Source organism: Lynx canadensis, chromosome D3 (genome assembly GCF_007474595.2).
Source record: "Lynx canadensis isolate LIC74 chromosome D3, mLynCan4.pri.v2, whole genome shotgun sequence".
Classification (NCBI taxonomy): Eukaryota; Metazoa; Chordata; class Mammalia; order Carnivora; family Felidae; genus Lynx; species Lynx canadensis.
Genome location: NC_044314.2, coordinates 75,198,738 through 75,214,872, shown reverse-complemented (window position 1 = coordinate 75,214,872; position 16,135 = coordinate 75,198,738). Strand labels below are relative to the sequence as shown.

Sequence of the window (16,135 nt, the reverse complement as noted above, 5' to 3'; positions counted from 1 at the left end):
GCGGCCCCGGAAGCGTGGCCGCGGGACCTGTCGGGCTTGGTTGGGGCATGCGGGAGCTCGGCGGGGGCAGTCTTCGGGAACTCCGGGGCGCGGAGAAACGTGAGTTGGGCATTGGGCTCGGCCGGAGCCGGCGTTGGGGCCCGAACGCGCGGAGCCCGGCCGCCGTGGCCCGGTGTTGGCGGGAACCGCGGCGGGCGCCGGGGGACCGGCCGTCGAGTCCTCACTGTTCCCTGCGCACTCTGGGTCCGACGCTTTGCTCTGCAAAGCGTACGTGGATGTGAAGGCTGGTGAAGGATGCGACTGATGCGGGATCGGAGTCTTGTTTCTTGATTCCCGGCGGAAAGCTTCTCCGCGGGCGGCTTGCAGGGCAAGGAAAAAGTCATGTCAGGCGCGCCACAGGTTTAAGACAGGTTATAAAGGGGCAGCTGCGGGCCACGTTTGGTCCATAGACGTAGATTATTTCCCCCCAGGTCTGAGCACTGAGTTTGAGGCTTGGCCTGGACCCAGACAGACGTTCCGTAAGCACTGTCGTAACCAGGCACAGTGTAGACCCTGCCCAGGAGGACAGCTCTGGGGTCAGGGAACGTGTGGAGTAAGACTGCTCTCTGCTTTCAAGTCTCCATTTATGGCCCCATTTGCTCCGTGACCCGGGCAAATCGATTTCTTCCTGGGTCTCAGTTTCTCCATCTGTAAGATGAGGGCAGGCGAGGCCGCTCCCTGGGGGCTGCCAGAGCCACGGCTTGTTGGTCCCAACAGGCAGACTCTTGACTGGGCCCTGACCTGAGACTGATATGAATTAGGATCCCACCTCTTTTATTGCCTCTCCTTCCTGGCTCTGTGGTCTTGGGCAAGTCACTTTACCATTTCGAACTTAAGTTTCTTCACCTGCCAAATAATGGAGTGATTATAACAGTGAAAAAGATCATTCATATATGTCAAGAGCTTGGTACATTTTTTGTTCCTGAGATTATTATTCCTGTTACTTTGTGGGGAGCATAGAAAGCCCCAAGTGCTTGGTCCAGCATTGCTAGGACTGGTTCCCGGTCTTCGTCTGTAGCGCCCTTGATGATGTCTGGCTCACAGCTGAGTGGAGTCCAGGCTTATTTAAAGTGATGCTTTGCAGGAGCACCTGGGTGGCTCAGTCTGTTGAGCATGTGACTCACGATTTCAGTCAGGTCATGATCCCAGAGTGGTGGGATGGAGGCCTGTATCTGGCTCCGTGCTGGGCATGGAGTCTGCTTGAGACTTTTTCTCTCTTTCTCTCTGACCCTCTCCCCGGCTCACGCTCTTTCTCTCTAAAAAAATTTAAAAACAGTGATGATTTGCAGACTTGATGGCACATGATTTTTAAAATGCTGATGCCTAGGGTGCCTGGCTGGCTCAGGGGGAAGAGCATGCTAGTCTTGATCTCAGGGTTGTGAGTTCGAGTTCCATGTTGGGTGTAGAGATTACTTTAAAAAAAAAATTAAAAATGCTGATGCCTGGGAGCCTGAGCTAAGACTTCTTTGATGTCATTGGTCTGGAGTGGGATGATTCCAGGGGGCAGCCAAGGGATGAGGACCATTCATTAGGGGGCTGCAGGAGGCTCATTTTCCTACCATTGCTACCATTCCTCAGATGGCACTCCCCACGCTGCCTTCCCAATGGTGCAGCCGGAGGCTCCTGGACCAGCAGATGGCCCGACAGCGACACCGAGAGCAGGAGGCCCGGCTTCGGCAGCAGTGGGACCAGAACAGCCGCTACTTCAAGATGTCTGATATCTGTAGCTCCAAACAGGCGGAGTGGAGCTCCAAGACGTCCTACCAGCGAAGGTAACTGCAGTGACCTTGATGGGATGGAGGCAGGAAACCACTTGTTGTTCAGGGGATGTGGCTGTAAGAACTAAGAACCCCATGGCTAATCAGCATGTTTTCTTGAGGAAGTTGCATAGATTGCATGCACGGTGATGTTTTCCAACTGAAAATTGAAAAAAAAAAAAAAAAAAAGATCAGTGAATAATACATTTGCATTGAAAAAGAGAAAACAATAAGAAATATGTGTAGAACCTGGAAGTCTTCTTGTAATCCCGTGTCCCCAGAGAGAATCACAGTGAACAGTCTGATACACCTGTCCTCCCATGCTTTTCCCCATTTGTGTGTGTATAAATATTCGCACACACATGCGTCCATTTTTGCAGAATGACATGTAAAAAACATGAAAGTTAAAAGCATGGGCTTTGGAGTCAGACAAACCCAGATGGAATTCCTGACTGTCACTTGCTATATGAATGAGCCTCAGTTTCCTCATCAGTGAAGTGGGGCTAAAACAGAACCTACTTTGTTGGGTGTGTGATTAATAGAAAGCTATCCCTAGATATAATACCTAGTATATAGGAATTGCTCAAACAATACTAGCTAGTACTGTTACCACATGCATGTGTGAGACCACTGTACATTTTCTTTTTCTTTTCTTTCTTTTTTTTTTTTAGCTTATTATTTTTGAGAGAGAGCGAGAGCGCAAGCAGGGGAGGGGCAGAGAGAGAGAGGGAGATCATGGCCTGAGCCAAAGTCTGACGCTCAGCCAACTGAGCCGCCAGGGCGCCCCCGCTGTACATTTTCTTTCTTTTTTTTTTTTTTTTTTTTGAAATGTTTTATTTATTTTTGAGACAGAGAGACAGAGCATGAGCAGGTGAGGGGCAGAGAGAGAGGGAGACACAGAATCCGAAGCAGGCTCCAGGCTCTGAGCTGTCAGCACAGGGCCCAGCGCGGGGCTCGAACTCACGAACCACGGGATCATGACCTGAGCCAAAGTTGGACGCTCAACCGACTGAGCCACCCAGGCGCCCCCAATGTACATTTTCTTATGGCAAAAGCAAGATTCTGTCGTGCACGGTGGTCTGTGACCCGCTGTCTTCACTTTAGCCGGAAGACACTTTACCGTGTCACCGCGTCATGTCCACCTCAGCCTCTCTTACCCACGGCAGAGAGTGTGCCACGTGTGGCTGTAGCGTGACTGACGTGGGGAGGGCTCCTTCTCACCCAGCATGCATGCCTATCAGCGTGAGAAGCTGAAGGAGGAGAAGCGGAAGCAGCTGGAAGCCAGGCGGGAGAGACTGAGGCAGCTGCTGCTGGAGGAGCAGGCCCTGCTGGCCAGACAACTGGAGGAGCTAAGGCTAAGCATGGACGCGCAGGAAGGCAGACTCCGAGAGCGGCATGGCGATCTCAAGTCGGCCCGAGAAGAGCAAAGGAAACTGGTAACTCCTCCTAGCCCTTCTGGAGCCTACGGAGCAGGAGCGTCCCCAGCCCGTCAGTGACACACACACGGGGTCCCTGGGCACACTGGTCTGATGAGACAACGGTAAACTCCATAGCCTGCAGGGCGAGGTGCTTTGTGCTACGTTGTTCTCCACGTGTGTTTTGCACGAGTCACCTCAGGTCATTATATCCGAGTCCTTTGTCTTTATATCAGTCCTGTGGCCCCAGCAGGCTGCGCGCTGGTATGTTTGATCTTCCAAGTAGCTGTGGGGAATGGTGAGCCCCAGTCTGTGTTTTTAAGCCTGCTGTATATTTTGAAGCAGATTGTCACATCTGGGACCCATCTGTAGCATCAGATCTTGGCGCCCTTCCATCACCACTGTGGGAGTCATTTGTCAGAGCTGTCTGGTTCCACTCTGGTGTCTTCCAGAGCCAGGGATGCAAGGCAGGCAGTAGGTCCGAAGGGCAGGCGCAGTGACAGCGTGCCAGCCGAGGGGCTCTCCGCCTCAGCTGACCGCCACTGTGGGTTACCCAAAATGTGAATGAATTTGAAAAGTGACATCAGGCTTCCCTCTTTGTGTTTCCTTGACAGATTGCCGAACAGCTTCTGTATGAACACTGGAAGAAGAACAACCCCAAACTTCGAGAGGTGAAAACCAGCGAGATCCTTTGCTTTGCCTAAGTAGATAAAATCATGTTTCTCTTCTTGTTTTTGAACTTGCATCTCTTGCTGGGGTGGAACAGAGAACCCCCCGGCCACCTGAACGATGCCACATGCAGATCTGGTTTCTTGGGTGTTCAGCCAATACTTATTGAACATTTGCCACATGGTCCAGCACCTGGGCACGTGGAGATTAGCTGGGGTCCCCCCTTCTTAGGAACTTGCAGTCCAGTGTGGGTTGCAGTGGGCTGGGAAGGCCCAGGAGGATGGGCATTTGGGGCAGTGCCCCCAGCTCAGTTGTGGGTCAGAGCGGCATCTCAGGAGTTGCGGGGATGGAGGAGTCTGGCAGGACTTGGGTGTTAACTTGATGGTGTAAAGGTGAGGAAAGGACATTCTGGACTGAGGCAGCTGAGCGAGGAGCAGGCTGGAGTCATGAGAGCAGAGTGCATCCAGGGAGTGATGAATGGCTGAGAGTTTGTGATGTCATATGGCGAGCAGGGGCTGCAAGAGTTGAGGCTGGTGAGGCACATGGGCCTGGACCCCAGCCAGCCCTGTGTGGCCTTCTCCTGGAAGCGCTGGGGAGCACCTGGATGGTTTTAAGCAGGGCTGTGGCGGCACCCTGGCCGCATTTCAGGGAGCAGTAGCTTTGGCAGCAGTGTTGAGGTGAGCAGGGGGTGGGTGAGACCAGGGCAGTGACGGCGGAGACCAGAACAGGGTGGCAGGAGAAAGGAGGACAAATAGGCAAGATCCTGGGGCAGGTGGGGGGCGGTCTGGCTTGGGTGGCATCATTCTGTGGAGACGGGGCTAGAGGAAGATGATCCGTGATTTCATTGATGTATTTTAACTTAAATTTTGCGTATATGTTTGGTGGCATTAATTTATTTGTAATTATATTTAGAAAATTGCCAGCCACTAAGTAATAGAACAATTTGGTGCTTTTGAGCCTTGTGCAGTTAGCACTAAGCCACGGGAGGTCTCCTTTCCCTGGCCATTTGAGCGTTTAGGTGGGTGCTCCAAAGTCTTTTACTCAGAAATGTTTATTTAGAACACTCAAGTTAGTTGCGGATGTTTACATTTGTAAGTTGAGAAAGAGATTAAAAATTTTTATAAACAATTTCCCAAACAAAAGCTTTTGGATAGAGTTCCAGTTCATTTTCTGATCCAACAGATTCGCTAAACCCGTATCTCTTCTTAATAACCCCAAATGTGTTACATCTGTTGCTGCGGGGAGTACATGTTTATACAGCCACCGCTTCGCAGAGGACGTTTCGAGGAGCCAGGCAAAAGGCTGAGTCTGGGCCTCACCCAGCTCCTGCTGTTCTGGGCCCTGGCATGCTTCAGACCAACCAGGGGTGGCCTCTGAGATCATATTTCCATTCCAGTGTCTGCTGACCTGCCCCTGCACAACCCCCAGGGTACTGGGAGAAAAGTTTGTGTTCCTTTGTTACAACTCCTTAGATCTGTTTCAAACTGCCTGGTCCTTTGGTTTACTGAGTTGCGTTCCAAATCTATATGTTGGGGTCATCTTGTGCTCCCTTGTAAGATACCTGGGCCCCTCTGAGTCCTTGCCTAGGGAACTTCTGGTCACCTGCCAGGGCGTAGCACTGTGCTCTGCAGCGTCCATCTGTCGGATGAACCAGTGAGGAAATGAACATTCTCTGCCTTCTCACCCTCAGATTGAATCAGCCCTTCACAAGGAGCACGTGATAAACTCTTGGAAAATGCAGAAAGAAGAAAAAAAACAGGTGTGGTATATGACTCTGGAAATAGTCCTACATGGCATGGTGCAAGTGCTGTGACTCCAGGTCTCTCAAGTTTTCTTGTTCTGGAAGTTAATGAGTCCAGTCCAGGAACAGACTTTATCTCAGTTAACTTTAACACGTTAAAAGCAGACGTCTGTTGCTCCTACATGTACGAGAATCCTTTCCGATCATCCCCAGGGCAGAATAACACCAGTGGCCAGCCACTGGCAGGTGGAAGGTGCATCTTAAAGGTCGCTTTTGCTGCCGGCAGTCTCTTTTGATGTAGCATGCATCATAAACTCTCAACCCGGGCTGACAGCAGCACCTCTGGGGACAAAAGTCCACACCTCCGTGAACCCACAGCTTTGCCTCTGGGTTCATTGGGGAGACTTTTGGAAGGGAAGGAATCCTGACATTGTTGAGCCCCTCCTCTGTGCCGGGCACCGTGCTGAGTACTTCCCCAGCATCCCCTCTGAGGGAAGGATCACTCCATGGTTCCCACTGTGAGAACAGAGCCGGGGAAGACGCACCCTCACCCGGGGTCACGCAGCTGAAAAGTGGCATGACCTCCTCTGTTGTAGACACGTTGGAATGAGGAACAGCGGCGGGGAGCTGGGTCTTTGCTGGCTATGTGACAGATTCTGACCTCCTGCGTTCATCTGACCCCGTGTAGCAAGAAGCCACCCAAGAGGAAGAGAACAAACGGTATGAAAATGAATATGAAAGGGCCCGAAGGGAAGCACTGGAGCGGATGAAAGCAGAAGAGGAGAAGAGGCGGTTGGAGGGCAAACTCCAGGCTGAGGCGCTGCTCCAGCAGGTGGAGGAGCTGAAGCTGAAGGAGTTGGAGGTGAGGGCATGGCCTCCTCCTGTAGCCACTTGCCGTTATAAAGCAGGCATTTAGGAAGCGGCACCAAAAAGACCATATTGGGGAGGGGTGGTTCTAAGAAATGCAACAGTGCTGGGTTTTCCCTTTGGACACATACTCCTCACCGTGGTTTTTCCATCCCCCTAGGTTGTGCGTCCAGATCCTAGAATGTTCACAATATGGAGCTAATAGCTGTTCTCTTACGTGTGTTTTAGGCTCTATGTGAGAGCCTTCTTAGAACTTGGATTTTCCTGGGGCACCTGGATGGCTCCATTGGTTGAGTGTCCAACTCTTGATTTCGGCTCAGGTCATGATCCCAGGGTTGTGGGATCAAGCCCCACGTCAGGCTCCATGCTGAGCGTGGAGCCTGATTGGGATTCATTCATTCATTCTCTTTCTCTCTCTCTCTCTCTCTCTCTGCCCTTCTGACCCTATACCCAACTCATGTGCTCTCTCTCAAAATTTATCCAAAAAAAAAAAAAAAAGGAACTTGGATTATCCAGTGCACTAAGTAGACTTGACTTAGTCTGATGTTCTAGCACGCAGCTACAGCTCTCCCCAGCTAGCATGTTTTGGATCTCAAGGCATAAACCATGAGGTCTTTGGTTTCGGAGGCCATTCTGAGAATACTATGCAGTCTCCCTGAGCTAGATACCTGGGCTAGATTTTCCCATCTGGCTGAGGGAAAGCCCTTCCTTCCTTAGGCCCAAATGATTCCAGAACCAGATCCTTAATGCCCACTATCTGCTAGATGCTGAGCACTGAGCTGGGTGCTAGAGATACAGCTGTGAGCAAGACCCACGGTCCTGGCCTTCATGGCAGGAACCGTGTCAGGTGCGGAAGGGAATTAAGTTATAGGAAGGTGTGAACAAGTACAGGGTCCTGCAGGAGCATGGAGCATGGATCTGATCCTTGTCCACAGGCCTGGGAAAGGCTCTTGCAGGAAGGGAGTGTGCTGGGCCAAGGGCTCAGAGCCCAGAGGTAAGAGGGAGTTCTGATCACCAGGTGGCCGGGCCAGCCCTGTTGCCTGGCATCTGCCGAAAATACACACGAAGAGTGAAGGAAGCTCTGATTCTGATGACCTTAAGTGGGTGCACTGTTGTCACCACAGGCCACCAAACTGAAGAAGGAGCAGGAGAATCTGCTGAAGCAGCGGTGGGAGCTGGAGAGGCTGGAGGAAGAGAGGAAGCAGATGGCAGCCTTCCGGCAGAAGGCAGAGCTGGGGTGTGTGTGCCCAGACGGGCAAGCCTCGTGCTTTCTCAGACTTGCATTGCTGTCCCAAACCAGAAAGATCTGTAGTAAGTAGCTATCTGGCCCCCGCTAATCGTTCATAAGACACTGAAGGCAGACCGTATTTTGCTCCTTTCTAGACGTTTTTTGAGACATCAGTATAATGTGCAACTCAATAGGCGTGCACAGCAGATCCAAGAGGAACTGGTAAGTCTGAGTCAGCCTGGCATTTCTTTCACCCTTTTTGGAAGAAAATGCTTTCTATCGCTCAGAATGAGTGCGTTCTCGCAAGAATAACACACTAGGGGAGATTCCCCCTTGATGAGCTTGCGACCCCCACCCCTCCCCAGGGGGGGTCTGCTTTGTTGTGTATTCTAGATACATTTACCCAGCACACACAGAGGGCAGTGGTGGGGTTCTTTAAAACCTGAAGTGGCATTCCTCAGCACAGTCACCTAACAGTAAACCTCAAATCCTTGGAATGAGCTTGTTCTTTTTACTGGCTGCTCAGTGTTCCTGTCAGGTATGTCGATGGGCTCTCTAGTGACACAGGGACAGGGATAGTGAATGAGAGAACCCGCCTACCTCTATCCCTGCCCGCTACTGTCAGGGTGGTCCAGGGGTGGCAGCGCCACTGCTGTTCCCGAGTACATTTTTCCGTCCCAGGACCTCCCAAGTCCCTTGTTCTTTACTGCATCTCGCTGTGGACATGTCCACTACAGCCAGTTCCCTACCGATGCGTGTTTGGGTCATTTTTGTTTTTCCTCTACGGGACCTCTGCAGTGAGCATTTTGTGCATTTGGTTTTGTGCCTTTGGGTCTCTAGTCCATATTCTTAGAAGTGAAACTGTTGTCCAGCCGTGTTCTCAAAAGCTGTGCTACCAGGCATGTCCGAGGGCAGGGACAGGTGCGTGGTGGCAAAGGGGCCTCTCCTGCGTTATTTTAAACCACTCCTAAGTGGTTATACCCTGACTCTTCCCATCTCTATGTAGGGAAGCTTTGGAAGCATCACGAACGTCTGCTGTCAGTGCTGAGTGCAGAAAGGGGGCGCTGTGGGAGCTGCGGTGGCGGGGGGGGGGGGGGGGGGGGGTGTGCTGTGGCTGCAGAGGGGCGCCCACCGCGCTTCCTCCTCCACCCTCTAGGAGGCGGACAAGCGCATCCTGCAAGCGCTCCTGGAGAAGGAGGACGAGAACCAGCGCGAGCACCTGGCCAGGCGGGAGCAGGCCGTGGCCGATGCGGCGTGGATGAAGCAGGCCGTCGAGGAGCAGCTGCAGCTGGAGAGGGAGCGGGAGGCAGAGCTGCAGCTGCTGTTGAGGTGAGAGGCGATGCCTGCCTGGGCTGGACCCTCCCAGCCTCTGCTCTGGTCCCTTATGTCTCCGCAGGCCACCACCAGGGTCTCCTGTTGTCCCTGAAGCATCCGTCCTTGTTAATCTGCCCATGGGGAGGAGCACATGTTTGCTAGCAGACCCGGCTTGCAGGGGTGTTTCCCTTGTTATTTAAGGTGGAAATCGCTAGGGTTTAGAGTAAGGATCTGTTCATTTAAGATCTTAGAAATTTGAAAGGAAATTGTTACAAATTATGGAGATGCTGAATGCTTCTTAGGTCTTTTTTAAATGGGTCTGGATCCTAAAAATCTAGTAGATTGAAAAAATTGAATAACATGTCACATTTATTGGGCACTTCTTGTGGGTCAGACACCGTGCAGAGCGCTTTACCATCCTCCTCTTATTTAATCCTGATATCCATCCGCAGGGTAGGTACTCAGGTCACTTGAGGAGGTCACTGACTTGCCTCAGGCCACAGGGCGAGCTAGCAGTGACCCCAGGAGCAAAGTGACAGAGCTCAGGCACAGCAGGGCTCCTCTGCCTCTCCAGGGTCCTGGTGGCTTCATTTGCCATGGTGTCTAAATGGCCTGGGTGCAAGCCATCACAGTTGTGTTTTGTAAGGAGGTGGGAGCATAAGCCAGGCAACTTAAAGTACTTCCTGTAGGAGTACTCTCCATGAGCTAGTCCAGAGTTGTAAACTGTGAAGAGTTTGCGCGCAGAAGTGGGTTTGAAGGTTGGCCCTATGGAACATGTGTACCTGATGCGCTGGAGCCCTGTCACGTCTTTAGTTCTCGTCTGCCATCGGTGGTGGCAAAGAGCCTGCTGTCATCCACTCTGTGTTCCCAGGGAAGAGGCCAAGGAAATGTGGGAAAAGAGAGAGGCGGAGTGGGCCCGGGAGAGGAGCGCACGAGACAGACTGATGAGCGAGGTAATCCTGGCTGCGAGCGCGTACTGACCCTGCCAAATGTTCTGGAACACAGGCCTCTCTGCTTATTTTAAATAGACTTATTTAAAAAAAAATTTTTTTTTTTGATGTTCTTGAGAGAGAGAGAGAGAGACAGAGCATGAGCAGGGGAAGGGCAGAGAGAGAGGGAGACACAGAATCCAAAGCAACCTCCAGGCTCCCAGCTATCAGCACAGAGCTTGATGTGGAGCTGGAACTCACAAACCACGAGATCATGACCTGAGCCGAAGTTGGGCGCTTAACCATCTGAGCCACCCAGACGCTCCTTTTAAATAGACTTCTAATGTCATTGTGAAAGTAGTATCAGCTTTTTAGAAGAAAATTCAGGAGTACAGGAAGTAAGAACAAAGTCACCCAGGTCCCCATTATTTGCATAGTCGCTGTTACTCTGTTTCCTTCCACTCTGTGTGGAAACGTGCAAACATGTCTTTCTGCATATTCCTTATTATACTATCTGTTGAGTTCCAGCATTCTAATGCACTGTTCCACCTCCTTTGTAGATATTTTGATGATATCACACTTATATATCACGTTGGGTGTACTGTGGGGTTTTTTTCCTATTCCCCTCTTGTGGGTGTTCTTTTTATTCTGATTTTTATTCTGATTTATTCCTGAGGTGTTACAAGAAACATTGCAGTGAACATCTTGGTTCATAAGGCTTTCCATTTTTAGGAAATGGAAATTTCCTAAAAAAAATCCTATTTAGGATTTTTTTCTTTGGGGTGCATAACCAGAAGTGGACTCTTGAAAGAACACAACTTGTCAGTATTTAAGTAATGCGTTAAGACGTACCCCAATTTAAAAGGAATGAGGGGCACCTGGGTGGCTCATTTGGTAGGACACGTGGCTTTTGATCCCAGGGTCATGAGTTTGAGCCCGCATTGGGTGTGGAGATTACTTAGTTAAAAAAAAAAAAAAAAAAAATTTTTTTTAAAGAAATCTTTTAGAAAAAATCTTTCATTATCCATGTATTGAAAATTAAAGTGGCTTAAAAATGAAAATATTTGGTGCATGTCATTTTGGAATCCGTGGGAAGTCCGGTCCCAGTGGGGCTCTCTCCCTTCTGTGAATACCGGTACTCTACAACACCTTTGATTTTCCCTATTAAAAACGTTCCTCCTCTTGTGTTGAGCACTGGGTGTGATATGTAATTGATGAATCACTAAATTCTACTCCTGAAACCAATATTACACTATATGTTAACTAGAATTTAAATACAAATTTGAAAATGAAAAACAAAATTCCTCCTAGTTGTGGCCACTTCACGTGTCCTGTCCCGGGAGCATAACTGTTGGGTACGGCAAGTGGCTTCCCACCGTTCTTGATTCTTGAGTCCTGACTGCTCTGGATGTGATCCTGTGCTGTGGCCAGGTCTCAAGCCCAGCAAGGTTTCTGCAAGTATTTAGATCCCGAAGGCTGAGGGGATGACCCAGATTACTTCCGGTCATCTGTGTGGCTTGTGGTTTCTTTCTTTCTCTGGAACCTACCGAGAGGGAGTGAGGCTCACAAGCTTGTTGCTGTTTCTGTGCCTGGGGAGGGAGCTCCATCCGCCTCCTTGGATCTTGTCAGTGCCCAGCTGTCTCTCCCTAACGCGTGGTCTGTGTGGTGGGGACGGTTGGGAAGCCGGGCTGACGTTGCATGGGCCAGTGCTGTGATCTGACTTGCCTTCACGTGGGGTATTCGGGCCTGAGGCTGAGGACGAGGCTGGGTCTTGGGGCAGCTGTAGCCTGTCCACAGCTTGTGGAATAGGGAACTGCTAAGTCGAACTGAAATCTGCCCTTTGCCTTCCTGCTGCGGGTAGGTTCTGACCGGGAGACAACAACAAATACAAGCAAAGCTTGAACAAAACCGACGGGCACAAGAGGAATCCCTGAGACACCGGGAGCAACTTATTCGAAATCTTGAGGAGGTCAGAGAGTCAGCTCGTCGTGAGAAAGAGGAGAGCAAAGAACTGAAATCGGCCAGGAAACAGGAGCTGGAGGCCCAGGTGGGCTGAGCCTGGTGGGGGAGGAAGCCTTGGCAGGGGAATGTGAGCAGCAGGCCGCTTGCTGTGGCCTCTGCACCGTTATGGCACTGGATGCGGGGACCCTTGACGTATTTCCACATCCAGGCACTAAGACCTTGTCCGAGAGGCCCACATTTGTGAGCTCAGTGCACCCATTTCATTTCCAGCTGAAACCCCGACCCTCCTGATTCGTTCCGGCGCCACTCCAGGTCCTCCATGTGTGTGGGAGCGAGGCTGCTGTGCCTACCTGTCATCCCTCTCCTGTCTGCCTCCACAGGCACGTGGCTTGCTGGGCCACCGTTCTCTGTTCAGTTTGGAACCTGGTAGAGAACACAGAATCTTCCAAGCACGTGGCCACACCCGGAGCTTTTCACAAGCTGCACATTACCATGCGTGCAACCTTTCCAGTCTCATCAGTGCCCTTCCCTCTTGCACTTGCCATCACTGTGCCTTAGCTTGGATTCTCTGACTGGGGTAGATCCACAGGCTTTCCCTCGTGACCTGAAGCAGGGCTCTGCCCAGGGAGCTCGGTCCCGGCTGACTTTGTTCTTGGTGGCCAGGTTGCAGAGCGCCAGCTGCGGGCATGGGAAGAGGACCAGCAGGAGGAAGAGGAGGAAGAAGAGGCCAGGCAGGCAGAGCAGTTCACTGACGCCTTACTGCAGCAGGAGGTGAAGACGATGGCCAAGCAGGGCTCCTGGCCCAAGGTAAGGAGTCTGAAGGGCACAGGCTGCTGGCGCCCAGCTGTCCCAGGCCTGTTTGTAGCCCCGTCCTAAGCTCCGCTTCCCAGCCAGCTCAGATTCCTCCCTCGTTCCTCTTCTCTTGTGTTTCTCCCTTTTCGACCAGTCGGGAGCCTCGACACATATCTTAGCCCTTGTTTTGGCCTCAGACAGCCCTTGAGGAGATTTTACTCTGGGCCCTGACTGCTGAGGTGCATGTCATTTGGCCCTGTTTGGGACCAGGAGCCATCTAAGAGCTCTGGCAAGGCAGGGGAGAGGTGAAGAGGCAGCTGTCCAGATAGTAGTGCCCGGGCGAGCAGGGGCCTGGTTTCCCTTCCTCTCAGCACCTCTGGTTGCCCCTCCCCTCCCTGATCCTCTTGTCCTCTTCCATCCTTCCCTGTCCTCGGAAGTACGTGAGAGGCCCCTGTGCACGACGCACAGAGAAGCGAGGGTTGTCCCCCTACTCCCAGAGAGCTGGTAACTAATGAAGCCCCTGGGAGCTGGGGGAGGGCCTGGCGGGCATGTTGCGCCTGCCCCTCCTTTACCAGGGCCGCTCGGCCACCCTGGCGCTCCAAAGTGCTGCGAGACGAAGAGGCTGGCTCCTTTGTTTTCAGGTGACTCTGGGAAGCCCGCCCACGAGACAGAGCAGGTGCTTCACCTGCCGTAGAACTGCTTTGTCCTCATCGGCTGGGGCTCTTGAGGTGCAGGCTAACATTTTGGCACGACACTTTGGACCTTTCATGTATTGGGAAGGTCTCAGCGACACACAGTCCCATAATAGACATGTAAAGTCAGATGCTACATCAACGCTAGGAGCTGTGGGCTGTGTCCTAGGACAGGATATATGGTTTCCTGTTGCCTCACCCTAATTGTAAGCTCACTTGACCAGAGATCATTGAGTGCCTCAGGATCAGGTTTTCACGGAGCACATGTGGAAATGTTACAAAAAAGGTAATAAAGTACCTCATTTGTGGTTTAGGGTCCAAGCTTTCTCAGTTGTAAATGAAAACAGCCAACTATACCAGGCTTTCAGCTCTTATTTCGGTTGGGATCAATTCCCAATGCTCCAGAGACTGCTGATCTAATCAGGCTTCTGTTTTCTTTCTTTTCTCAGCCCTACGGACATCCCAGAATTGCTTGGAACTGACTTTGTTGGTGTTGGAAGCACAGAGTGAGGTCCCTGAGGCCTTTGATATGCAGGCACCAGACAGCTGTACGGTGTTCGGTTCGAGTGTTCGGGTCGCTGTGTAACAGTTCACTGAGCCTGTTGGGGTCCACAGTCAAAACAGAGCAAGGGCCTCACCAGCCAGCGTTCTGTAGACATGCAGCACACAGCAGGAGGCCTTTTCCTGCCTTTCGTATCCAAGAAAGGGGCTCTTACAGTCACATGCTGAGAGTGCTGCCACACAGTCCCATGAGAGACCGATAATTGTCAACCTCCAGTAAAGACTCCAGCTGGAGAAATGAGGAAAGTTTCTCAGTTTTTAAACTTGCCACTTAAATTTCACTATTCTGTCAATAACAGACTCCTAAGTGTCAGTTCAGTTTCTTTCACAGTTTATTAATTTAGTGGCCCCAAAAGGATCATGTCTTATTTTCTGGAAGAAGAAAAGCTGTGAACTCTGAGACAGTCTGATGTGCTCCACAGATGCTTTCCAGAAGGGTGTCGAGAAATAGGTCTTTCCTCCTTTAGGAAACGTGGTGGAATTTCCATGGAGCACTCTGTGTGGTGATCCCAACATGTATGTTAGTTACTAAGCCCCAAAAGGGGGACTCAAAAGGCCACCTGGTTGACTAACATTTTGGCACGACACTTTGGACCTCTTGTGTCTTGGAAGAAGGTCTCAGCTACAGGCAGCCTTGTAGGATTTATGTGCCCAGAGGAAGGGGCACGGGGCCTGAAGACTAGATCACACTCAACCAGATCGGCCAGAACTTTCTCCTCCCACAGTTCTAACAATGTGACACAGTTCTAGATTAATCTCTACAAATAGCTACAAGTTCCTTGCAGCAATAACTCTATTTTTATTTGTATTTTTTTTTCATATTCTTCCTCTGAGGTTTCAGTTTTCATTATACTGTATTTAAGGTTCCACATTTCAGTAAATTATAGCTAATTATAGATAGGGCTGTGTGCCAGGTTGTTAAAAACCAGAGTTTATTTTTTAAAAATCCTGAGTGTAAAGGCTGCATTGCCTTTCACATCCATTGTGCTATAAAAACAAACGGAGCAGCAAACTGCATCCTTAATCTGTTTTTCGTTTTCTTGTCTTGAATTTCTTTGGATAGGACCCCCTGAGCACCACTTTCGTTATGCTTGCTCATATTTGCTTCCTCCATTTCAGATGTTCGTTTATCGTGAAATAAAGTTTTGGTCTGACAGCATGGCTTCCAGACTTTGTTACTGTTGCTTGTATTAATTATCGCAAAGTGGGTTGTATGGAATGATAGATTTTTACTGATTCAATCCATCTCTCCTACAGCTTTCCATATTTTCTATGACTGCTCACATTTTCTAGGTTCTACTCATTTTTCTTGTGAAAGTGGTGTTGTCTCCCATCCAATTTCCACTGGATCCTCTTTTAAGTAAACCACAGGGAATTATTAGGATAGGAATCCTATACTGTCTGAGCTCCAGTACAGAGTAGATGTGGACAGATGGGAGATAAGAACATAAATATTTACTGAATATTTTTTATTTCTTTGAATATCTTGTTTTGGAAGGCTGCTGGTAATATTCCTTATCGGCACTAAAAATCTGTGTTGTGCTGGTTCTCTACCCTAATTCAGTTGGTTAAGCGTCAGACTCTTGGTTTCAGTTCATGTCATGATTTCATGGTTTGGTTGGTGGGATCCAGCCCTGCCTTGCTTGGGCTCCAGGCTGACTGCAGGGAGCCTGCTTGGGATTCTCTCTCTGCCCCTCCCCCGCTATCTATCTCTGAAAAGAAAGAAACAAAAAATAAATGTTTCTTTAAAGGAAAAAAAAAATTCCTAACCTCGGCCAAAATAATTGTTTCTAAGTTTAGAGCTCCCAGGATAGCCCACACAGTCCTCTTGTCTCATGTATAGTTTGTGCCGTGATTACGTATGTATATCGGCTTTATTGTTTTTAAGCACCTTTTTCTACTCCCTGTAAAACTAGTGATTTCTTAGGTTATTCTTCACAGATCTTCTGCGCAGTTCAGTTCCTTTAGAACAGATGGTGCAGAAGCCACTATTAATATAAAATGCTTATTTTTTGTATTTTTACTCTTTCTGCTCATTCAGCACATATTCTGGGTTAATTCTTGAGAAGGGTGTAAGGTCTGTGTCTGGATTCATGTGTTTTTGGCCTGTAGGTGTCCAGTTGTTCCAACACCATCTGTTGTATGGACTTTCCTCCTTTGTCAAAGATC

At 50.1% G+C, this 16,135-nt stretch overlaps 1 protein-coding gene across 3 annotated transcripts; it reads left to right on the top strand.

The window, feature by feature from the left end:
* On the top strand, positions 1–15,125 carry LOC115528300 (trichoplein keratin filament binding). 3 transcript variants are annotated; one of them, XM_030336320.2, is made up of 13 exons: positions 1–99; positions 1,618–1,811; positions 3,022–3,232; positions 3,826–3,882; positions 5,571–5,639; positions 6,310–6,483; positions 7,613–7,725; positions 7,872–7,938; positions 8,873–9,045; positions 9,902–9,983; positions 11,821–12,006; positions 12,585–12,728; positions 13,855–15,125. In XM_030336320.2, the coding sequence occupies exons 2-13, from the start codon at positions 1,618–1,620 to the stop codon at positions 13,885–13,887; spliced, it is 1,503 nt and encodes a 500-aa protein (XP_030192180.1). In that variant the 5' UTR covers positions 1–99; the 3' UTR covers positions 13,888–15,125. The 3 variants fall into 3 exon arrangements, with proteins under 3 accessions (XP_030192180.1, XP_030192181.1, XP_030192182.1); XM_030336321.1 differs by lacking the exons at positions 12,585–12,728; positions 13,855–15,125 and adding an exon at positions 12,192–12,552 and having other exon boundaries at positions 30–99; XM_030336322.1 differs by lacking the exons at positions 12,585–12,728; positions 13,855–15,125 and having other exon boundaries at positions 30–99; positions 9,844–9,983; positions 11,821–11,946.
* The last annotated feature ends 1,010 nt before the right edge of the window (positions 15,126–16,135 follow it).

Bases quoted from the DNA above. Each gene is read 5' to 3' on its own strand.
- LOC115528300 (XM_030336320.2), top strand. From the start codon at position 1,618: ATGGCACTCCCCACGCTGCCTTCCCAATGGTGCAGCCGGAGGCTCCTG. The intron at 7,726-7,871 runs GTGTGTGTGCCC...GCTCCTTTCTAG, and splicing joins CGGCAGAAGGCAGAGCTGGG to ACGTTTTTTGAGACATCAGT. The intron at 12,007-12,584 runs GTGGGCTGAGCC...CTTGGTGGCCAG, and splicing joins AACAGGAGCTGGAGGCCCAG to GTTGCAGAGCGCCAGCTGCG.